At 36.6% G+C, this 17901-nt stretch overlaps 2 protein-coding genes across 6 annotated transcripts; both read right to left on the bottom strand.

The window, feature by feature from the left end:
• Positions 1 to 2421: 2421 nt before the first annotated feature.
• On the bottom strand, positions 2422 to 12331 carry LOC112043820 (uncharacterized). Of its 2 annotated transcripts, none has more exons than XM_052886746.1 (6): positions 11842 to 12331; positions 7778 to 7901; positions 7456 to 7578; positions 5571 to 6536; positions 4908 to 5056; positions 2422 to 4669 (listed from the first exon to the last, which is right to left on the bottom strand). In XM_052886746.1, the coding sequence occupies exons 1-6, from the start codon at positions 11978 to 11980 to the stop codon at positions 4617 to 4619; spliced, it is 1554 nt and encodes a 517-aa protein (XP_052742706.1). In that variant the 5' UTR covers positions 11981 to 12331; the 3' UTR covers positions 2422 to 4616. The 2 variants fall into 2 exon arrangements, with proteins under 2 accessions (XP_052742706.1, XP_023935188.1); XM_024079420.2 differs by having other exon boundaries at positions 7465 to 7578; positions 11842 to 12329.
• A 966-nt stretch (positions 12332 to 13297) lies between these two features.
• On the bottom strand, positions 13298 to 17901 carry LOC112043874 (uncharacterized). 4 transcript variants are annotated; one of them, XM_024079533.2, is made up of 6 exons: positions 17654 to 17794; positions 16963 to 17089; positions 16668 to 16735; positions 16276 to 16375; positions 14892 to 15028; positions 13298 to 14069 (listed from the first exon to the last, which is right to left on the bottom strand). In XM_024079533.2, exons 1-6 carry the CDS (start codon positions 17718 to 17720, stop codon positions 13831 to 13833), a joined length of 738 nt encoding a protein of 245 aa, XP_023935301.1. In that variant the 5' UTR covers positions 17721 to 17794; the 3' UTR covers positions 13298 to 13830. The 4 variants fall into 4 exon arrangements, with proteins under 4 accessions (XP_023935301.1, XP_023935302.1, XP_023935304.1 ...); XM_024079534.2 differs by having other exon boundaries at positions 13300 to 14069; positions 14901 to 15028; XM_024079536.2 differs by having other exon boundaries at positions 13916 to 14088; positions 17654 to 17901.

The raw sequence follows: 17901 nt of genomic DNA, 5'->3' as shown, positions 1-17901 counted from the left end.
ATCGATTTAGTGTTCCTGTACAAATCGTCGGAGATATGGGTAGAATAAACTTCTACTTAGTCCATCTTATAGGTAAAGAAATGGTTACAACAATCTCAGGACTGCACGTTATCGTGTAGCTGAGTCACAAAGAACTACTATAATATATTTCCTAGAAATGGGTAAAATTTATACGCTGGCAACATAGAAAAGCCGGCAATGACTGCGCCATGCCGCTATGCGGAAAACTGTGCTCAAATCATAAATGGCTTTTTACTTCTTTGTCGGAGTATGAATTTTGTAGTACAACTTTTGTTAATTATTCTAGAGATGAGATTATTGTTGTTAAATTTTAAAATAATAATTTTGTACGAGTAGGTATTTACTTCTAATTAACATTGCGTAATGGTGGTAGCAAAAATAATATCTGGGTTCTCAAGGCAAGGCAACTCTTTTTTAACCGACTTCCAAAAAGGAGGAGGTTCTACGTTCGGCTGTATGTATGTTTTTTTTTTTTTTTTTTTTTATGTATGTCCAGCGATAATTCCGTCATTTGTGGACCGATTTTGAAAATTCTTTTTTTGTTTTGAAGGGTTTGATTCCAGGGTGGTCCCATTTTTTTCATGTTAGGATCTGATGATGGCATCCTGGAGAAATCGAGAGGAACTTTTGAAAATCGTAGAGACGGCTAGTGCGTTTGTTAGTGTTTCCATAAGGTATTTTAAACCACTATAATTTTATGAAGGTCTGTAGTTGGTCTGATGATGGAGCTGATACACAGACGATGGAACTCGTCAACGATTTACAGCAGGTACCTTTTGTTTGGGCTTGATTTATTTGTATTTATGAGAACTTTCCACCTAGATGGGTTGTGACTGTATTAAGGGTCTGATGATGAAGACAAAGGACAGTGAAGAGAACTCCTCGACGGTTCACAGTAGCTACCTTGTGTTTGGACTTGATAAATTTGTATTGATGAGAACTTTCCACCTAGATGGGTTGTGACTGTATTAGGGATCTGGTGAGAAGACAAAGAATAGTTAAGGGAACTCCTCGACGGTTCACAGTAGCTACCTTGTGTTTTGACTTGATAATTTTGTATTGATGAGAACTTTCCACTTGGATAGGTTGTGACTGTATTAAAGGTCTGGTGATGAAGATGAAGGAGAGTTAAGGGAACTCCTCGACGGTTCACAGTAGCTACCTTGTGTTTTGACTTGATAATTTTGTATTGATGAGAACTTTCCACTTGGATAGGTTGTGACTGTATTAAAGGTCTGGTGATGAAGATGAAGGAGAGTTAAGGGAACTCCTCGACGGTTCACAGTAGCTACCTTGTGTTCGGACTTGATAAATTTTATATTGATGAGAACTTTCCACCCATATGGATTGTGACTGCATAGGGGGTCTGGTGATGAAAACGGAGGACAGTCACCTTTCACGTTTTTCTGAATATTCATATTACGTGTGGATAAAGGGGGAGTGAAATTTTGTATATGAGTTAAGGTAGTATTTTTAAAATTGGGATTGTAGGACTTAGATACTTATCATAAGAAAATAACGTTTCAACTAATTGCTCATTAATTTTTGTTCACACTCAGTTAGGTGTGCTAACACTAAAAATTAAAAAATAAAAATTTTAATAAAAAATAATTCAACCGATAGAGTTGGAAGTCGGTTGAATTTTTTTTTATCAAAATTTTTCTTACATAAAATTCACCATCACCTTGTATGGTGGTACGAGTACTTGCAAAGTCAAAGAACTCAATACCTCCACAGTTAAAGTGCCGGACTTTACACAGTAAGGTCATAGGTTCGATCTTCACCCCTTGCACTATTGTCATTCCCACTCACAGATTATTAATAATAGGCAGATGGAGCGCACGGAACACGACGGTGTCGTAGCCGCTCCAAATACTAAATTCAAAAACGAATACATTCTCGAGTCAGAACGACACGAAGCGTCACAGTAACTTTCATTATTATTTAAGAAAAATGGCGTCTAGTGTATTTAAATATTTTAAAAACTTCACAAAAACTATTTTTTTATTGGCAATTATTGATTATTATATTAATTTACGTAATTTTTGTTAGTGTTACATTTTGAAAAAGTTTGTATATGTGGATGTCAAGGAGACGCGTGAACGTTTGTTTTTTTTTATAGTTCAGTGGGATGCACTTCAGAGATACAATGGTACACTGTCCTGATCTAGAACAGAGGTTCCCAAACTATTTCTCAACCACTTTCGAAATCTAGCTCGTACGGTAGACCTGCAGCTACATTTCTACCATTTCCCAAATTTCGAAAACATATGTAAGTATACTAACTATGGAAATTTAATCCGGTATAAGAAATAACCCTCATCTGTTGTTTATTTGGGTTACGATGTCGATAGGAAATAAAAAATAAATATGAATATACGGAGAAATGAAACACATGAGTAATTCAATAAATAATTAATTTTAATAAAAAAATTAAAGAGCGCCAACAATTCACGAATAAAATTTATTGTTTAATTCGTTTTTATCTGTATGAGTTATAATTCTAATCTGTATGATTATAATTGACTACCACATTATCTGCAAAATGCACAATACACATAGATCTAATTGCTAATTAAAACGGTTAGGTATTAAGAGAAAGTTTGGACTGACGGCTTGCGATACCTCATAATACGTACATAAATACGTAATAATGTTTATAACACATTTTTCAATATCGTAATGTATCTCATTACGCACATGTGCCGTAATGTACTCGTAATATAAAACCTTTATCATCCGTCTAAAAACGTACGGTACTATTTTAAATCTTGACAAAGAGTTTTTATGTCAGAAAAGTACTCAACATTTTATGAATAAAATTAACTTTGTGAGATAAAGTATAATAAATAAACTTTTAATTCTTTAATTTACATAATGACAACCATTTATCTTAAATAGAAACACAAAAATATTGATTTTTTAATTGCCTAAAAAAAACGCTGGTGCGCTTCGCTATCTATGAAAAAATCAAAATTATTCCGTACGCTTTTTCTTTTCGCTGTATTGTTTCAATTTTAAAATATCAAGTAGTGATGAATTTAATAATTCGACACCGTTAGAAGTCCCAAAGGTAAGGTCTAAGCCTCGCGCCCGAAAAATCGACCGATAGATAAAAGCGTATCAAAATGTCATCATATTATGGAAAACATACATAGATGCAAATTCATATTCAAAAAGTGTGTTCAAAGTGTTTTCCTCGCAAACGTGCTACGAAACGTCGTATGACATACGTGCGCTTTGATAATTACAGCCTCTGCTTCCTTACTGTAGCTCTCACCTACGGCTCGGGTCAGCAATATCGCCTCGGCTGTAATTTTCAACTAACCGCACTTATATCATAATGTAATTATGGTACAAATTACAATATATACTGCTATGGCTTCTAAGTGTTAATCTATATTATGATATAAATCTTGGTTATTATTAATTTTTTATATATAAGTAATATGGCTTATGTATCATGTAATTGTTCGAATGTATATGTCACCGTAAAATTATAAATTCGCGAGATTGTGAACTGTCTATAGATTGTGAACTTCATACATACTCCTAAGAACTGGAATTTGAGTGGCTCAGAAGCCAATGCTTAAGTAGGTATTTTAGAATTAAAACTATCGTGCGTGTTATTCATATTAATTGAGAAACACGGCTAAAACTCACGTGACACACGTGAACTTTCCCAACGCGCGCTGCGAGCGGCCGCACGCGCTTTCGTGTCGTAGTTTGGATCGTGCCGCGTTGCAAGAACCAGCTCATGACTAAGGGCCCCGTATGAGTTAGAAATTAGTCGGGCATACTCCGACGTTGTATCACGTGAGTTTTAGCCGTGTTTCATAATCAATTTTATTTATTTATTTAAGCCTTTACAATCTAAACTACATAATATTTATTACAGTTAAATTTATTACAGTTAAATTTCATCCCACTGCTGGGCAAAGGCCTCCCCCTTCCTCTTCCATTGTGTCCTTTCTATTGCTGATCGGGTCCAGTATGTCCCTTCAAAGGCAATCAGATCGTCTTTCCATCTACTAATTGGTCTGCCTCTTTTTCTTTTTTCCTCCCTTGGGCACCACGATGTTGTTATGCTACTCCAATCGTCATTTAATTTTCTTGTTATGTGTCCTGTCCAGTTCCATTTCAACCTCTTTGTTATTTTTCCTACGTCTTTCACTGTCATAATCAATTAATATCAATTATTATTGTAAATCTACCGAATAACATGTTAAATTGTAAGCAGTATGTTGCGGTTCACAATCTATCGACAGATCACAATCTCGCGAGACACTCGTTGATTATAAACTAAAGGTATTTACAATTTTACGATGACATAAATATATTATTTAAATTTACACCACCTGCATTCTTGTGTTCTCACATTTTCCGAAACCTTGGTTTTTGACGGCCTCCGTGGCGCAGTGATATGCGCGGAAGACGGAAGTCCTGGGTTCGATCCCCGTCTGGGCGGATTGAGGTTTTCTTAATTGGTAAAGTTCTGGCCGGTGGGAGGCTTCAGCCGTAGCTAGTTACCACCCCACCGCCAAAGACGTACCGGTACGATGTCGTGTAGAAACCGAAAAGTTTAATCAGTAGTATTAATCAGGATTTTTAGTCGGCAGAACACTAAGGAATTTCTCTTGTAACATACCTGCAACAAAAAAAATATGTATTAATGTAATGTAAATAATAAAAAGCTCTGAAAATATAGAAAGTAGTAAGTATTATTTTTTGAGTCAATCAACAATTTGTTTACTTATTCCAAATTAGATTCCAACTATACATAACCGCAAACATTTCAAAAATCTTCATTTTGATAAACTTGTGTGTGTGTGTGTGTGTGTGTGCGTGTGTGTGTGTGTGAATGCGTGTCGCGCGGGACTACTCACGCGTGAGCTGGTCAGCGTGGGGGCAGGTGACAAGGTGCTGCGTGATGATGAGCTGCAGCATCGCCTTCTCGTCCATCAGCCGCTGGTTCAGTTCGCGCAGCTGCTTGTTCTCTTCGCTCTGGTCGTGCATCGACTGTTTTAATCTTACCCTGACACGAGAAGTTAAATTAATTAGAAAATTGAAAACCTTACTATGTCAAATAGACAAATCGCTTCAAAAACTAAAAAATATGGGAATGAGACGTGATAACCCAGTGGATATCACCAGTGCCTTCGATTCGGAGGGCGTAGGTTTGAATCTAGTCCTGGGCATGCACCTCCAACTTTTAAGATATATGCATTTTAATAAATTAAATATCACATGTCTCAAACGGTGAAGGAAAAACATTGTAAGAAAACCTGCATACCTGAGAATTTTCTTAATTCTCTATGTGAGTGAAATCTGCCAATCCGCATTGGGCCAGCACGGTGCACTATTGGCCTAACCCCTCTCATTCTGAGAGGAGAGTCGTGCTCAACAGTGAGCCGAATATGGGTTGATAATGATGAATGAAAAAAACGAACCCATAGCTGTGAATGCAGAGAGCAGGCTCACTGTCCTCTGCACCACGCAGGCGTCAGATAAATATGGATAAACAATATCTGATATGTTTTTGATCTTACCTATATCTTCGGGATGCTTCACACCGGCTGCTCAAATTTGCTTTCGAATGTTTATCATTATTGCTGTCCGTCTCCACTTCTACATCAACTTTTTTTCTCTTAACTGTTTTATAATTTCTCTTGACCATTGCGGGTAGCGGTTGTATGGGCATTTTTGGTATCACATTTTGTAGTATAGGGAATGTTTGGTTCATCAAATTAGAATTCACTAAAGTGACAGGTATCAGAGTGCCGCCGGGTATGGGAACTATGTTCTGTATTATTTGGTTATTTAATTGCTTCTGTACAGGTATTCTGTTTTTGTTCCTTAATGTGTTATTCAACATCTCTTTTGCACTCACTGGCTTTTCTATCTCTATTTCGTCTACCGGTTTCATTTTCATGTGTTTACCGCTCGGTAGTTTGATGATCACTTCGTACTCTTCATTATTTGTTTTGAGTGTTGTTTTCTTTATCTCATTAGAAACTCTATCAGTGTCAATATTACGTTTGGGAATATCCTTTCTGTTTAACTTATCATTGTTATCAATATTCCGTTTAATATTTTTAGCTAAATTATCATTTTGAATGATACTGTCAGTTGTGAGACTGTCTACAACGAAGTCTAATGATTTTTGTGACATAATAGGCGGGACTATAGCTTTGTTCTTATTGTTATCAGTTAATTTTACTAAATCATCTATACTTAAAGTGTCTTTTACCACTGAATCTGCATTATTTGATACTTTCTTTGTGTCAATATTTATATCTTGTCTAATTTCTACATTGCTGTGTATTATCACATTATTTGTATAAGACACAGACGTTTCGTTCAAACTGTCTTTGTTTTTTGTTGTTTCTTCAAGTTTTAGTATGGACACATCATCTTTGCCTACGATTCGACTAATAGTGGTTACTTCATTGGTCAGTTTAGATATTTTAGTTGTTTCGTATTCTTTGATAGCCCCAGATTCGTCGCTTGATGATCTAAAACAATTACAAAAATATCAACATTTTTTAAAATCTTTAGTAAATTTTAAAGATATAATCTTCACTGATTCCAAGCTGTAAAGGTAATCAATAATAAAAACTTTAATTTTTAAATAAAATCCAAAAAGCCACTGGTCAGATTCTCAAAAGAAAAATGGTCCAAAGAGATCATACAATGGTACCCCAGAGATAGGAAAAGAAGCAAGGCCACACAAAAGATGGGAAGATGACCTGCTGAAAGGTTGGGAAAGAAAAGCTAGAGACAGAGCTGAGTGGCAAAGTCTGGAGGAGGCCTATGTCGAAGGACAACCTGACTGCGATGGTGTAATAGAAACTAAGAAATAGTATTAAGTATAATATGTGTAATCAAGAGTCAGAGAATAAAGGCTATTAATCTTTCATTATTCATCAGTAATTAATTAAATTAATTAATTGAGTAGCTAAGCAACAGTTTGTTGGTAAACATAGGTTTCTGCCTTGTCATTATCATCATCATTATCAACCCATATTCTGCTCACTGCTGAGCTCGATTCTTTTCTCAGAATGAGAGGGCTTAGGCCAATAGTCCACCATTCTGGCCCAATGCAGATTGGCAGACTTCACAGACGCAGAGTATTAAGAAAATTCTCTGGTATGCAGGTTTCCTCACAATGTTCTTCCTTTCACCTTTTGAGACATGTGATATTTAATTTTTTAAATGCACACAACTTTAAAGTTGGAGCTGCATGCCCTGGACCAGATTCAAACCCACACTCTCAGGAATCGGAGGCAGAGGTCACTGGCCTTCTGCCTTGTATCAATCTAATAATTTTAAACTGCATCTCTGTTTTCTTGATGTTCCTTTATATTACACACACTAGCATACTTGTCCTGTTACCTCTACAGCTAAAGCCAATATTTCATGATAAAAAAATACCTAAAATACCTGCTAATAGTAATATTTCGCTGGAAATCCCCCGATTCAAGTGGAAACACCAAATGCGGAGTGTGCAGTGCATCCTCACTGGACGATGGGCCTTCCAGGTTGAGCAGGCCCTGTCTAAAACAAGTGAGTTGACAATGAATTACACACTGGTAAGTAACTTAACTGGTAAGTTTGTGAGTGTAGAAACCAAAAGATGGATGGTCAAGGGCTAACTAGTAAAGAAGAAAAAAAGTCTTTATTGTAGTAGAAGCAGAATTAGAATGGAAACATAGGCAGTGCCAAAATGTAGTATTAGTAGGAATAAATGACTCACTTGGTCTCCATGGCTCTCTTGAAGCCCTCATCAAAAGGGTTGACAGCAACATTCTGCAGGTCTTGGAACAGCCCCACCTCCTCACAATTCCTTATAAACCTGGTTGGGGTCGGAGTTTGATCAGCTGGAAAATTCAAAATGGAAATTGTGTTTTACTATTATTAGAGGAATACATAGTCTTACATGGAATCGAAGAAAAAGAGAAAGATTTTACTGAACTTTTAGAATCAATTATCGCATTCCTCAACAACATCAACAAAGATACGGGATCTGAAAAGTGGGACAAATGGGAAATAAGCAATGCCAGACGTCTAGGAATGAAGGATGAGCAAAAAATACGACCCATCTTAATTACACTCACATTGGCTTGGCGGAAACAAGAACTGCTTCGCAGTAATAAAGACCTGCCTGAGAATATCTATATCACAGAGGACTACCCCAAAGAGGTTATACAAATCAGAAAAGAACTTAAAGCTAAACAACAAGAACAAATAAAGAAGGGGAAAATAGCGTTCATTCGATATGACAAACTGGTAGTGAGAGAAAAATCCCACATCACAAAAGAAAGTGAAAAAAGGAAAAGAATACCAACAAGCTCTCCTCAACAACAGAACGAAACAACAGCTCCCGCCAAAATTAATAAAATCAACATAACAGCGACCACAAGCCATTCACGGTCAAACCCTATTTCAGGTTCAAAAAACTAAGAGCGGAAACCAGCAACCCAAACGTCACCATTATAAAACCAACAACAACTTCAAGCAATCCAAAATGTAGAAAAACCGGAGAAACTAGCAAAAAACAACCTTCACAACAACAAACCAATTGTCTCCCAACACGGCTGGTCCCCGCGGGAGCACTAGACCACACCCCTCCAACTGAAACCAAAACTCGCACAACAATTAAAATTGCAACCCTTAACACTAGAACGTTAAGAACAGAAGAAAGCCTAGCCGAACTAGAAAAAGCATTAGAAAACATACACTATGACATTTTAGGCATATGCGAAATGAGAAGACTAGATGAGAAGATAGACGAACGAGAAAGTTACATATTGTTTCAAAAAGGCACAATCGCTGGTAAAAGAGGTGTCGGATTCCTTATCAAAAAGTCTTTAAAGGAATACATTCTAGAGCTGATTGGCATATCAGACAGAATGGCAGTACTCAACATTAAACTACCTGGATACAAAAAAATATGGACCATAGTTCAAGTATATGCCCCAACTGAAACAACACCTAAACAAGACATTGAGGACTTTTATAACAAGCTATCAGACATAATAAGAAAATATGACAATAATAACCTCATTGTCATGGGCGATTTTAACGCACAAATAGGCACTACAAGAGAACCAGGGGAAGAACATGTACTCGGTAAGTATGGTTATGGAGAGAGGAGTCTTAATGGATACATATTAATAGATTTTCTAATACAAAACAACTTGGCACTACTCAATTCGATTTTCAAGAAAAAGAAAAGAAACAAGTGGACCTGGATATCTCCAGATGGAAAATCCAAAAATGAAATTGATTTCATCATCACAAACAAAGTCAAACATTTCAATGACACACATGTCATACAAAAGTTAAATTTTAACACCGATCACCGCATGGTGCGTAGCTTTCTCAAGGTGAACCCTTCAAAAAACTCACGAAGATCTATAACCAATACCAACACTTTGCCACCTGAAGAATACGCAAAAATAACTAACCCATCTGACATCAAAACTCTTATTGATATTGTAAATTCCGATAAAAGTGTACATGAAAAATATAACCATTTAGAGGAAAAACTGACACATATCCAAACGACACTGAAACCAAACATGATCAAAAACAACAACAAATTTAGTGATAGAACAATCATGTTACTGGAAGAAAGAAAATTACTAATATCAAAGAAAAACAAAGACCGAAAAAGTATCGCCATACTTAGTAAACAGATACGAGAAAGTATGAGGAAAGATAGGAAATTAAAGCGAATAACAAAATTAGAATATACAATTCAAAAAACAGGCGGTACCAAAAAGGCATTTAAAGATTTAAAGGACCATGGAAAGGAATGGATTCCCAAACTGAGAAGCAATAAATCAGGCCTTGAGACAAAACGGAAAGAAATTCAGAAAATAGCTACAGAATATTACAGAAATCTCTACTCAAAGGCAGACAAGGACGAAGACTCAGAAATAAACTCGGAGCCAACAAATATAAACAACGACATACCACCCATACTGAAGACAGAAGTACAGAGAGCTATCTATTCCCAAAAAATGGAAACAGCTCCAGGACCTGACAAAATACCAAACGAACTGTTAAGAGGTACAGCTGAAGAATTGACTCCGATTCTAACAAAACTTTTCAATGACATTCTTAGCACAGGCATGATTCCAGAGCAGTGGGGTAAATCTCACATAATTCTTCTGCACAAAAAAGGACCTAAGGAAGACATCAGCAATTACAGACCAATAAGCTTGATATCGAACATCTACAAAGTCTTCGCAAAAGTTATCCTAGAAAGAATTGCACAACAACTGAACGAGAATCAGCCTATAGAGCAGGCTGGATTTAGAAAAAACTACAGCACAATCGACCATATTCACACAATCAAACAAATTTTAGAAAAGAGCAAAGAGTACCAAAAGCCTGTTTATATAATTTTCGTAGACTACTCTAAAGCATTTGATAGCTTGAATCACAACTACATTTGGTCAACACTAAAACAGCAAGGAGTGGACATCTGCTACATAAATGTCATGCAAAACATTTACAGACAAAGCAAAGGGAGTATAAAACTGGAAACGATAGGTAGCCCATTTCCTATAGACAGAGGTGTTAGACAAGGAGACCCACTGTCACCAAATCTGTTTACTGCAGTGCTGGAGAATATCTTCAAACGCCTTGACTGGGCTGAATATGGTCTGAATATAAATGGCCGCCGCCTAAATCATTTGAGATTTGCAGACGATCTCATCTTGCTGGAAGAGGACCCATATAAAATACAAATAATGGTACAGTCTTTAGCCAGTAAAAGTAAAGAAGTAGGCCTTTTAATGAATACTGCAAAAACAAAACTAATGACTAACTCAAAAGAGGTTGATATAGTTCTGGATGGAAATAAGCTCGAGTATGTACAAGAGTATGTGTATTTGGGTCAGATAATTGCTCCTATAGACCAAATGTCAAAAGAAGTAAACAAGAGAATTGCTAGTGGGTGGAGAAAATACTGGTCACTAAAGGAAATAATGAAAAGCAAAGAAATAAATATGTCCATTAAGAGGAAAACCTTCAATACGTCTATACTCCCTTGTATAACATACGGAAGCGAAACTTGGTCCCTGACACAAAAACATAGAGAAAAGTTAGCTAAGTGTCAGAGGGCAATGGAACGAAGTATTTTGGGTATAAGACTAAAGGACAGGATCACCTCAAGTGAGATAAAACATTATATATATTATATTATAATATAATCAATTAAATCAAACACAACACTCATGTAACCAAAAGCTGTTCAAAATAAAAGGCTATTTTATTTTATTTATTTATAGAGGAATAAAAATAATTGGCACATCAAGCTGGTTCAGTGTAAAACCATTTATTGGTGTATAACTACAGAACAACACTTTGCAGTGTACGTAAGGAGTACAGTGTAATCATAACAATAAAGTAATGAATTAGTGCCCAGGGCCTGAAGCCATGTGGTACATCCATTCTCTTTCTACAGCAGCATTACTCCTACAACTGACAAACTGCTTTGCTGCTCGGCTGCAGTACCAAGTGTGGTGGCACTACATTATTGATTGAGCTTTGAGTGTTCTCTTCTTTCTTCTTTCCTGGGTCTTTTCGGCACTTGGCTACTAGGGCTTGGCCATTGTACATAACAATATCAGTGTTATATACTTCATAAATGCAAAAATGCACTACTCTTGAGGGCTCATTACAAACTTGTATTGGAGTATCCATTACGTACAATTTGTGTGTATAGTGCCTGCCCTAGTTGAAGCCTTGTCTAGCCACAGACTAATAATGCTTTTAGTCTCTCTGTTAAAGCTATCACCAACTTACCCACGAAAGCGGCTTTCTGTTCCATCCCTAGCTGCAGTACCATGTCATGTTTCTTTGTATGAACATGGAGATGGTCTTCATTTGTAAAGGTCATCCCACAGTCGGGCATAGTGCAGGCGAACGGTTTCTCTGGCTCCATGGCATATAGTGGTTGTTAGCGATCACCAGAAAAAAGTTACAAGCCTCAGCTTATACTAGACTGAACGTAATTTTCATTTTTTATGAGGTAAATTTTTTCTTTGATATGGTACATTTTTCAAGTCCACCAAGTCCAAGAGTAAACAAGCATTTAAATTATAATCAATAATCAATTATGTTTGAAACTGCAGAAAATCTTATTTACGTTTTGGTTACAGTCTACAAAATTTATAAATATAAATCAATCAATAATATGTTTATAGGTACACAAAAAAGTGAAAATTGAATGAAAATTGAAATCCCATCGACGGAAATCGCGTAAAGTGACGTTACACTGACATCTGACACTGACAGTGACAAGTTTGTCCAAGGAACGTAGGTACCTATTTGTTATGAGAGTTTGACACTGACCACTTCTTTTACGGCTATGGATTCTAATTTTTCAAGCTTCCAGGATAGTCGAGTGGAACGTATCGGATAAATAGGCTACTCGCCTGCTGTTCAAAACTAAGAAGATTTTGTGCATAGAGGCAGTTTAGATGCCTAGAAACTCTAATCTTCTTTTTATTTGTGAAAATAATCTCGTAATTGTAATATTTTTATAAAACAAAATTGTATTTTTATTTCGTCACCGCAAACGCCAATCATAAACTGTAACGTCATTCGCTACAAGGCATCGGTTTGTGCTTGGCGCTTGCGGTGACGTGATAGAATCACATCACTGCAAACGCCAAACACGCTGTTATATCTATGAATGACGTCACTTGCTTGCGTGTTGTGTTTCGGCGGCAAAAATTTTATGTAGATATTTTTTCATTTATGTTAAATTTTTTACTATTATTGACGGGACAAAATAAAATATAGCTTAAAAATACTTCCATAATTCAGTTTAAACATTGTTTACAAAAGAAGCAAGTAGCCATAGATTTACGAGTCGGTACAAGTTCCCTGAGGTCCCTGCGAGATTTTTATTACTGCCGAATTAAAATTATAATAATGTGATCAATGTTATAGTCAATAATTTTTATTAAATCGAGAACCCTGTATAAATAAAAGAATCAAAGCCGAGATTCAAGCCTTCCTTTTTTTGAAGTCGGTTAAAAAATGATTAAATATGGGTGTGTGGGTACCTATCTTCTTTCTGATTTCAGTTCTCACCAAGACAAGGATCAAAATTTGCAAAAATGCACGAATTCTTATATTGATAGATTTAATCAATAAAAATACGTTAAAAATATTCCCGATTTATTGAAAACAATATCGAGTGTAAGTGTAACATTGATCATAATAATTATAATATATTTAATTTGGCAGTATTATATGTTCTGTAGGGACTACGGGGCAGGAACCAAGGGGAGGGAAACAAACCTTCTAACATAGATAATACAAAACAATTAATTTTTAGGAAAATGTTTATTACACAATTAAATAACATAAAAACAATAAACAAAAGATACAAAAAAATGTGCATTGATTTTCATTTTTATGAGGTGTCCGAAACCAAAGGAAAATGATGATAGATTTTCACCCGACTGTTTTGACGGGGTTTTTTACGGATGACGAATGTAACGCTAAACTTTTCTTCTAAAAAGCATGTCGTCAAAAAGAAAATATATTTATATTAAATTTTTCCTTTTTTCCTAAATAATGAGTATAGGCCTAAATAATAAAAATTCTCTGGCTCCAATATTTTTTCATACGTAGAGGTTCAATTTGATATCAGACAAAATTATGTATTTAAAGTAAGTAACGAAGTTACTTGAGGAACCAAGTAACCATTTCTGTACTTCATTATCATTTTCCTCAGATTTATTTTGAGTTATTTTAATAGTGTTGTAAGGTCCCCGCATTTCAAAAATGGAATTTAGTGTTGGCCAGAGCTCTCACAGTGTTAGGAAAATACGATGTGTATTTCTCAGGTGTATATCCACTGATCTTGGACCGATATGGGTGGGCGCGCTCTTCGCGAGCGGAACTTTTCTCAAACATAGGGTAGATGGTGGAGGTGGAGCGCTTCTTGCGGGGGGAGTCTTGCAGCTGGCTGGGGTAAGGGTCCACGTATCGCCGTCCGCTAATATCGTTGCCATCCGCTGTCGGGAATATCGTTCGCTATATTAATGAAATCACTCATTATTATATTGAATCATCATCATCAGATCATTTGAATTTTTTAAATTGATTCAGCTTGAAATTATTTCAATTATCATAAAAAGCCAATGTTTTTGGAATGTTAACAGCTCTTTTTTACGTCGGAATTAAACAAATAGAGGTAATTTTATTCAAGTAAATGCCTCATCATTATCACCTTTTTTGAATGGATATTTACAAGACGGAGGTCCTGAGTTCGATCCCCGGCTGGGTCGATTGAGGTTTTCTTAATTCCAGGTCTGCTGGTGGGGGCTTCGGCCGTGGCTAGTTCCGGTACGATGTCGTGTAGAAACCGAAAGGGGTGTGCATTTCGATCCTCTTCCTAACAAGTTAGCCGGCTTCCATCTTAGATTGCATGATTACTTACTGTATGAGAGAGGTGAGATTGTAGTCAAGGGCTAAGAGCTGTAAAGAATAAAGAAAGGACAGAGAATTTTGTCTGAAAATTGCTTGGAAGAAAGAAAATGTCACCATCCAATCCTGGACATAGATTATACTACACCACGGGAGCATCAAGGCAAGTGACCGGCATCATCATTTGTATCAACTGATGGACGTCCATTGCTGGACATAGGTATCTTGTAAGGACTTAAAAATACTAGTGAACTTGAGCCTCATGCATCCTGTTACTCGCTTGATATCATGATTAGCTTTGCTTTTCTAACGTGGCGTCACCTTGAGACCCCGAAGTCCATCAGCTCTTGGAGCTATGTGCCCCGCCCGTTACCACTTCCGTGACAGGTCTACCGACGTGTAATAATTACTTGGCTTGCCTGCGCCTCTGCTATTGAATATGCCGGGTGCCGACTGCGTCTGCGGCTCGCCGCTCACCGTGTTCTGCTGAAGACCCTGCATGCCCACCACCGCCGGGTTGGGCTCGTTCTGCTGGCCTTTCCATGGCCTGAAAGCAAGTACGTACGGACTAAGATCCTGTAATGACTAAACTTTCTTCATGTTATAAGAGCTGAAATTTAGACAGCTCATGCTTTCATTATGTAGCCCTTTAGTTGAAGGGCTCTGAAGCACCACTGTGTCTGCATAGCTAAGATTGTTGCCATAAACTTTTTCGAGATGACATCCAATTTTAGTTGAATGTTGTAAAGAACGATAATTCTTGCAATTAAACGATTATTATTATTATTATTAGTGCCTCTGAGCCCCCCCTATTAGATCGTTTATGTATACATTAAAGAAATCTGGAGAGGTTAAACCGCCTTGGCAAACACCACAGTCTAGTCTAAATTCACTGGTAGTGTGGTTAATCTGGCCCCCATATAAGTATATCAACAGATTTACTATTTCGCTTGGCACTTGAGCCACATGCAATTTGTTCCACAGTAGACTAAGGTTTACCAGGTCAAATGCGCGACTCAGGTCCAGAAAGCATGCATACACGGGTGAGTCCCGTTGGGTGTAATATTGCACTATAATATGTTTCAATGCAGTTCCGAGATGCATAACTCGCTCCAAAATCAATCCGATTACGTACCTAGGCTAAGCTAGGCCGGTAGTTGCTAGTAGCGGTCAGATTACCCGTTTTATTCTCAACAATAGATATAACTCGCGTCTTAAGGTCAGTAGGTAAATATGAATATCTTAGACACAAATTAAATAAAAAAACATGGTTTTGAGTACAGAACATTAACCGCACACACTATTATTCAATACTCAAATTGTCGTGGTTGGTGACTTACTTTATTTAGTTTATTACTATAGTTAGTTTTTTTTTTTGCAAAAAAAGATTTTAAATTTTTTTTTAGGATTCAGTACATCTTTGACTGATAAGAGCAATTTCTGTTTACCGTTAAAATTTGTAGTTGCAATCCAAAGTTTAATGATATTTTTTTCTTTTGTATGTGTTGCATTTGTGACATTGCGCTGACACCAACCTAATTTATTTTTGAAAGCTTTCCGACTTTCTATCATTTCAGAGGGAAGCTTGCCCGCTAAGAACCAATTGATAAAGTAAAATTTGACATGATAGTTCCAACCAACAACTGGCTTACGTGTAAAATATTGGAGAAGACTGGGATTTGGCTACATTATTAATAGAGTGCTTTACAATTCTAGGCAGAGACGTCCAGTTTCATTGCAATAATTGAAATAAAGTTGAAAGTTTTACCGAAAAAGTCAAGAAATAAATCTTACTTGTCTGGGAATAATTCTCCCGGTTGTCCTCTAGTTTGTACAATCCGTTCACCGTTCACTTCCACTACGCAGCGAAGACGAGCACAGCAAGTTGGAAACTCTGAAATGAAAATCAAATATTTTTGTGTAATTCAAATATTTGTAACGTAAATGAACGTGAGACTCTTACGACATACGCGTGTACGCTCGTTTACTACATCGCTGACTAGCTGAACGGCTTATTACAAAGATCAGCTACCGTAAACGTCGACAAAGCTAGAAAACGTTCTGTGTAAAAACAGAAAAAAACTATGTATCTAGTTCTAGGTACTAATTTTTTTCCAGGTGTTATGAGAATGCTTCAACTCGATCGCTTATTGTTCTCGTATTTGAAAATGTATAAAGTCACGTACCAACGTTTTCATCTTCGATATACTCGTGGCACTCCAAAGCGTTTTCGGGTATTTTCGGTTTCCGACAACTGCAAATATTGAAGTTCATTTAATATCTGGGATGCGTAGATACAATACCTTTCAGTGTTAGGGGAAAATTGCATTTATGTCTTTATTTCAAATAGACTTAGCATATAAGCACTTTCGAAACTTCAGGTCTGTTCCTGTTTATTGGTAGTGAATTAGTGATTAGTGACTCTACCACCAGTTTGGAAGAGAGGATCTACTAACGAATTAGAGAATCAAATATATTTACCCGACCGCAGCGATGAAGTATTTCCCGTCGCGTATTTCGCATCTGTATCTGTGGCAAGTGTAGTGGTCCGACCACTCTTGCCACGGCTGGTACCCTTTCCTCGAGTATTTATCGACGCAAGCTTGATCTGTTTACAAGTTAATTTTTAGAATATCATTAATTTAACTGTAACAGGTCAAATGAATCTTTACATTGAAGATATTTTGAATTTTAGTTGGAAGGCAATATATCGATACTTAAGCTAAAAAAGCTCATTTTAATTTTATGTATGTCTGTCTGTCCGTATTTTTCATAAATAAATAAGACTGATAACTAACTGATAACTAAAATGTTCGACCTTACTAACTTATGCCATGTGACTTTGGGTAAGAAGTGGGTATTTTTTATGGCGGCGGAATTTTAAATTTTTGAGGTTTTCGAAATTATAACGTTACCGCGCCCTGGCAGTGCTATGTCACGATAAATAAATCTCATTGATTTACATGACATAACAATATTGTTTGTTTGGATTTCTTGCGGTTTAGGTTTATGCATGATTTTCTCACACCACATACACACACGCGCTCACGCTCACACAAACAAACACACTGTATCACTGCGTCCTTTTCCAGCGACAACAATATGAAAAGGATAACTTGGAGGTCAGTGTGTTCGAAACATTAAAATAATGTGAAAATAAGCATATACTCACAGCTTAAGTCTTCCGCGAATAGTGGAGTAAAGCTCAAGAGAAATGAAAACAAAAGATAAGAAAGCATGACGACTGGTAACTTTTCTTCCGTTCGTACGTTACTCAAACGGAAACCATTATCCAACTGAAACGTTTTCGCAAATTACTGCCTAGAAATACTCCCGGTTATTTTGAAAACACCGTGTGCTACACACACGAATCGGGTGGAAAAACTAAAATATTATGTAAATTTTTGAGGATTTCCTCAT

This window comes from Bicyclus anynana, chromosome 18 (assembly GCF_947172395.1).
Source record: "Bicyclus anynana chromosome 18, ilBicAnyn1.1, whole genome shotgun sequence".
NCBI lineage: Eukaryota > Metazoa > Arthropoda > Insecta > Lepidoptera > Nymphalidae > Bicyclus > Bicyclus anynana.
This window is presented reverse-complemented; position numbering and strand designations above follow the sequence as displayed.

What these genes read in the sequence shown, in the direction of transcription:
- LOC112043820 (XM_052886746.1), bottom strand. Translation starts at nt 11,980, where the DNA reads ATGGAGCCAGAGAAACCGTTCGCCTGCACTATGCCCGACTGTGGGATG. An exon ending in AAGAGAGCCATGGAGACCAA is followed by an intron (nt 7,579 to 7,777) that starts GTGAGTCATTTA and finishes CACTTGTTTTAG; the next exon opens with ACAGGGCCTGCTCAACCTGG. An exon ending in CCACGCTGACCAGCTCACGC is followed by an intron (nt 4,670 to 4,907) that starts GTGAGTAGTCCC and finishes TTTTTGTTGCAG; the next exon opens with GTATGTTACAAGAGAAATTC.
- LOC112043874 (XM_024079533.2), bottom strand. Translation starts at nt 17,720, where the DNA reads ATGCTTTCTTATCTTTTGTTTTCATTTCTCTTGAGCTTTACTCCACTA. An exon ending in TATCGAAGATGAAAACGTTG is followed by an intron (nt 16,376 to 16,667) that starts GTACGTGACTTT and finishes TTTTCATTTCAG; the next exon opens with AGTTTCCAACTTGCTGTGCT. An exon ending in CAGAGGCGCAGGCAAGCCAA is followed by an intron (nt 14,070 to 14,891) that starts GTAATTATTACA and finishes TATTCCCGACAG; the next exon opens with CGGATGGCAACGATATTAGC.